Genomic DNA, 6,456 nt, shown 5'->3' on the forward strand with positions numbered 1-6,456 from the left:
CACACGTGTGGCTGGCATGCAGAAGCACCGTCTGTGTGTCTGTGTGTCGAGGGTGCGAGCCGCAGCTTCAGCTGCTCAGGTAGAGAGGCTGTGTAGCCCGGTGTGTTTTTTCGCTGATTCGGTTCTGCAGGTTCTCTGCTGGTACACTGGAGACAGGGATCAAGCAGTTGGTCTCACTCGGGATAGATTGTGCTTTTTTGGTTCATAGTTTATGATTGACGTTCGATTTATTTGCGTTTAGAGGGAATAAATTTCCGTTATAACGGAAATGTGGGCACAGTTATCTATACAAAATACACAGACTAACTAACTAACTAACTAACTAACTGATTGACTAACATAAACAACTGAAAATTGAAAAAAAAAAAAAGGTTGCACCGTTAGCTCCGGTAAGGGAAAGCATGAGGGAAAGCGGCTGACCGGAAGTCACGCACAAAAAACGGAAGTTGATCACTATTTACTTCCGTGTTTGAAAATAAGGTGGATAGGGGAGAAAAGTTAGGACGATTCCAAGGGCCCCTGACTGACAGGAAAAGTTAGGACGATTCCAAGGGCCCCTGACTGACAGGGGCCCCAAAAATAGGTAAAAATTTATATAACATTATTCAACCATCATCATTAAGTATATATTTTTTTCAAATATAGTAATAAAATTAATGATCTCTTTGTTTTTACTTGAGTTTGGCAGTAAAAGTTAAATATCCCCACTGACCAAAAAGTGAACATGCATATTGACTGAGCACCCCCCTGTATCTGCATGAAGTGGTTTGGTCCTGCCTTAGCGCACTGACGGTGACAGTGCCTAGCAGCAGGCAGCAGTTGCGCTAGAACGCTACAGTCATCATCATGCTACCTGGTACTAAAAGAAAATCCTGTTTTCATAAAAGGAGAGAAAGAAAGGAGAGAGAGGAGAGGCAAAAGAAAGGGTGTCAATATGTGACCCAGTTTTTCTCCAAGAAAGGTGAGTAGCCTATAATGTGTGAGTGGTAGAGATTAACCCGTTAGCTTAATGTCCATAGTGAAATAAGCTAACGTTAGCTACAGACTAGTGTTAGCCTACACTTCCCTCCTTTTTAACCTACATTTAATCAGTGCAGCTAAATGTTTAGCAAGATAGTCATATTAAACCAGTTGTCCCCGCCCCTTTTACCAGACTCAACCACAGATGAGTCAGCAGCAGCAGCAGCCCTGTCTGCCCATAACTTTACCCCTCCCCATCTCAGTGAAGCCTGTATTAAAGGTAACAGGCAATATTAAAATAATCCAGGTAGATGCTTTCATTTAGATTGAATTATGGCCGTTACATGACATCTATATATACAGACTTTATTATTCCCTCATGAAGGGCAATTTATTTGAGCAGCTTGCACACACACACACACACACACACACACACACACACACACAAAACCAAAAACATGTATAAATGTATGTAATCTAGTGATGGTGATCAATGTAAATCTGTAGGATTTAGTGTTGTTCATTTATTGGGATAAAAAAATCTGCTGTTTTTATTATTTTGAGATGATGAGCTTAATTTATTTTGATTGAAAAGTTAATGTATATTTAAGTTGTTTTTTTAAGTCTTTCATTAATGTTAAGAGAATTCTCCAATTCTGGATTTTACAATAAAAATTACATTTAGACTGTAAAAGATGGCCCTTAGGACATTTTTTATGGCAGTTTTTAATTTTGCATCAAATAGTGAATTGCATACTGCATGCAGACTGTTGCATGCACAACTCACTAGCAGTAAATATTGTACTGGTAGTATTGAACTACAAGAAGCAAGACAGTTGCAAGCTTTCAATGTTATGTAAAGTTTTTAATGGGTCAGTTAGGTCCTAAAGATGTGGTGACAACAGCTGCGCAGGGGGGGCCTAATGTGATTTTTTTTCATGGGGCCCAAAATCCCTGGCGGCGTCCCTGGGTCCAGGATCAGATTCCCGGCACAAAAAGTACTGAAAGCAGGTATCTTTTGACTGGAGATGTCTCGATACTTCCTGGTACAGAATTATTTTGGTTGATACCTTAAATGTATCGCAAACTGATTCCCAGCCCAAACTGCCATCTCTGGTGCTTTTCACCAGCAGATCATTCAAATGTTTTGTAAAGGAATAATGCAGCAGGACGTTATGAGAATCAGCACAACTTCAACAACTCATCAAGGTAAACACACCTCTTTACTTCCCACAGGTCCATGTTTTACCCTTCATCCTACAGACGACCAGGGTTGTTTGTTAAGTAGTCATGAAAACAGAAGTATAAAGGCCACAGGACACCCACCTGTCGAGACTCTGGCTTGCCGTACCGTAGCTCTGTGACAAAGTGCTCACAGTTGTGAGTAACGACAGAGTACGGCAGCTCCTGGCTCACCATCCTGCAGGCGTCCCTCACGATGAGGTGGCGCTCACGAGGCTCGTACTCATCATCCAGGAAATTGTTGATGATGAAATGATGTTGGCCGACCACTTCCCAGATCTTCTGACGTCTCACCTGTGCTGTGTTGCTGTCCAGGAAGGTCAACAGGCCACCCAGAGCCCCTGAATCTTCATCTGTGTGTGATAGACGAGACATGAAATAGGTAAGAATAAAACAGCTTGGAGAGATAAAGGGCTGCAGACAGCGAGAGAAAGAAAGAAAAGGAAAGGATAAAATGCCATTAATAAGTCATTACTGACTTTACAGTTATTTTACTTTACATACATGTTACTGACTGATAATCTGTTCATCTGAGAACTTAAACAAACAGAACTACTGTATATTAAGACAAGGAGCAGACAGAAGGTTACAGATGGTTTACAAGACTTGGACTAACTTGGAGGAGTCAAATGAACAATTTCATTTCCACCGATGTAGATGGCCCAGTGCTCATAGGTCCCACGGAAGATCTCGATCAGGTCTCCGGGCTTCGCATCGTGTTCAAACTAAAAGACAGACAACACACAAAGATACGTTCTAAACATCCTGAACTGACATGCAGTCAGTGTAAATGTTTGGTATTAAAAGGTGCTCTCTGCAGTTTCTGACCACCATTAGCACCATGGTTTCACACACTGATCTACAGGTGGCTGGTTTCAGTGCGCATCAGGGACACTGATTTAACTTGGCAACGGCCAATACTTCAGGGGTTCTGGTGTAGCCAGTGGATATCCAGTCAAAGACTTCCTTATATGTGCACCAGTAACTGAATTCATGTCTAAAATTTAAATATGAAATGTCTTGATTTGAAATTTTAAAACCTGAATTTGAATGTTTTTTTTATGTTCATGAACTAAGATCCAAAAATTCAATATTGAGAGTTAGATAGCTGATTAAATAGATAGATTAAATAGCTTCAGAGTAATACAGTACACTTTAGCAGCGGCGCAGTAATATGGAAGTTTTACAGTTGAGAAAATGTGAAGTCAAAGAAAAGGCCTGTCTGATGGCAAGGTAAAGTGATGAAAAAAATCCTCACATAGCATCTACTGAGATTGTTTTTTTAGGTGGGCCTCTTTTAACGTGGCTAAAATACATTCTGATATTGACCCCCGTTCACAGCAATGTCATGCTGAGCTTCCCTGGTGGGACGCCTGCCTGCTAATCCAAACTGGGGTGCACTGACCATCATCTACTGAAGGTAATAAATACACTGACTACTTAAGTGTCTCATTCAGCCCCACTCCAAAAATCCCAAACTGTCCCTTCATAGCAAAGCAGCTCCTACAGTAACTCATCGGTGACAGCAGAGCTCAGCAGCAGCAGCAGCAGCAGGAGACTCACCAGAGTTGGAGCCATGTCTTCAGTTCTTCATCTGTCAGCTGAGAGCCGATGTGTCTCTGCTGCAGCCTGAAACCTAATTGTGCTTATGTCTCTGAAGTGAAAGTGTTCACCTGACCACAGGTGATAAACACTGATATGCAATAAGGCCCAGATTAGATACGCTCATTGGTCCACACTGAATAACCAGGCTGTGTGACCTGAAACTGTAAATCATTGACCAGATGAGTCAATGTTAATGTTGAACTCTGTCAACAGAGTTTGATAAAGTTCAATATAAGCTAAGTTTCATTTTTCCTGAAGTGTTCAGTGGGTGTTTCTCTGGGTTAAAGCTTCACTACAAAGGTTTCACAGTGACCTGATGTTCTTTAAAGACGTCTTTGTTACACAGTGTCTGTCAGTTTTACAATGAATAAAAACCAGGCTGCACATTTAACACATAATAAATGTCCTTATTGATTTTAATTCCAGTAGATTAAAAGGTAACTCGTTACACAGTGAGGAGACTTATTAAAACAGACAAACAGAGCTTCACTTTACCAACGCACACAGTCTGTACATAAAATCCAAATATATATATATATTTATATTGAAGCTTATGACAGAGGCAGAGACCTTCACCTTATCGGCCTTCAGCTGATACACAGAGTCAAAGATGGACGAGTTTGTTCATGAAACATTGTTCTGGAGTAAATTAACTGAGATGAATCAGTCAAGGCCAAACACAGGAACATGGCATTGTAAAAAAATTAATTAGCCCGCTGTTATTCCATTAAAAAACAGCATTTTCATGAATTTAACAGTGAAATATCTCTGATTTTACAGAGAGGACAGAAAAGTGCTCTCACTGTCATCAGTTATTTGGTTTAAATATTGGCGATCAGATGATGCTCGATGACAAATTATTACACTTCATGATCAATCAAAGTTGACGATAAAAAACTGATTACAGTGAGTATGATGGTGTGCTGGTCAAATTATATGTACAAATTATCAACCCCTACCCCTTGTTCTGGAGTGCCACCCCGCCCCTCTGAACACAGTTACAGCTCATTTATTCTCCCTTTACATATGAAAACAGATACGTGTATTTCAAGCGTTGTCATCATCCTTCCCGTTCCTCATATCAAGTCGTCAAACACCACCACTGTGTCGGTGATGTCAGCATCAGGCACTGACACCAAAAGCCACCTTATGTGGTGTTATGATGCATCGCTGGTCAGCTGTACAGCACCTGTCGTGACGGTAAGAATCACAGGATGGTGTCACTGTGAGACACTGCTGGTAAAGTGTAATATAAGGAGCTGAGACATCCGGTTGCTGCAGACAACGCGCGCGCGTACGCATCATGGCTGCCAAGTGTATTTTGCGGTTGTTTGGCCCGTAGGCCACTCACTTTGACGTGAGGTAACGTGACGCGTGCACAAGATGCAATATTGACATGAACACTAGAGGCGCTCGTGTGAAATAGACCATGAATGTGAGGTTGGGCCACACATACCATCTCCGATGGCGGCGCAGGATGCAGATCACCAGGGATGCAGATGAATGTTGAGCCAAACCATGATGTTTTTTTCTAAACCTGACCACGTGTTTGTTGACATCCTGGTGTTGGTTGTGGCGTCCTGGAACATCAACAGCAGTCGCAGGAGGAAACCTAGCGTGTAAAATGCTGACGTGAAAGTTCAGTGACAGCATGGTGACATGTGACAATATGGGATGGGATGTGTCCCTAATGATGTCATAGATACAGCCAATAGATGACACTAGAGGGCGGAGTCAAAAGCTTCACACAACAGCAAACGAGGTGACGGTGGAGGAGGTCGTAATATTGTGCCTGTACATGAAGGTGTTGTAGACAGGGGAGGTCTGTGAGGTCATTATATACATCCCCACATAGATGGAGAATTCTTTTGACTAATTTCAGTATATCGTCGTCTCTTACGCTCATATTTCACTTGAACTACGCTACACTGACTCCATGATGTCCGGTGGTTCAGCTCCGTTTCGTTCGTATCCGTATGCTTCAGGAAAATGTGCACAAATACAGACAAAATGAAAACGGAGTACGAACAGAAGGCTATGTCCGTGGTTGAAATCTTCGCCTATGAAACACCACTACCCTCTGAGACCCTGATACATCGTCAGCAGTTGTTGATGATGGCATTCACGTAATTACATGCAGTCTTCTGCTGTGATTTCTCTTGCGTTGGCTACAGACATCCTTTTGTGGTTGTCAGGACACTCACGATCTGTTCACAACTTCAGTTTGATGTTTGACTTGTTTGACCGATCAAACAAGTCATCAAATAAAAAAGAACTGCGCTTCATCATCAGGCCGCTGATCTGACGTGACGTTAGCAACATGTGCTCCTACTCTGCCAGTCTGCACTGATGTTTGAGGAACGTGACAAATGCAACCCTTCGTTACCAGACTTGAGTTACATTTTTGGCATCACATGCCATCAGCTCATGAGGTGGAGATCAAATCAGAGCTAAAAGACTTTTGTCCAGAAAGAAAACTCCTGTAGAAAGTTAACGTGTCACTGTGTATGCTGGACGTGAACATAGTGAATAATTTGCTCATGTGAACTTGATGAGATGAGAATATGTCGGGCTGTTTGTCTGTCAGCTTGTTTTGGAGTTTCTCTGCCTCCTAGTGGCCAAAATCTATCACAGCAGCTTTAAAAATCT

At 41.9% G+C, this 6,456-nt stretch overlaps 1 protein-coding gene across 1 annotated transcript in view; it reads right to left on the bottom strand.

Annotated features, from left to right (window-relative positions):
* LOC126401084 (phospholipase A and acyltransferase 4-like) overlaps window positions 1–3,931 on the bottom strand; it is an 8,046-nt gene extending 4,115 nt beyond the window's left edge. The window contains exons 1-3 of the mRNA XM_050062168.1: window positions 3,766–3,931; window positions 2,819–2,927; window positions 2,287–2,555 (exon numbers count right to left, since the gene is read on the bottom strand). Coding sequence (XP_049918125.1) covers window positions 2,287–2,555; window positions 2,819–2,927; window positions 3,766–3,780 — 393 coding nt within the window. The 5' untranslated portion in view covers window positions 3,781–3,931. The remainder of the gene's footprint in view (window positions 1–2,286; window positions 2,556–2,818; window positions 2,928–3,765) is intronic.
* Window positions 3,932–6,456: the final 2,525 nt, after the last annotated feature.

The sequence above is a fragment of the Epinephelus moara genome, chromosome 14, assembly GCF_006386435.1.
Source record: "Epinephelus moara isolate mb chromosome 14, YSFRI_EMoa_1.0, whole genome shotgun sequence".
NCBI lineage: Eukaryota > Metazoa > Chordata > Actinopteri > Perciformes > Serranidae > Epinephelus > Epinephelus moara.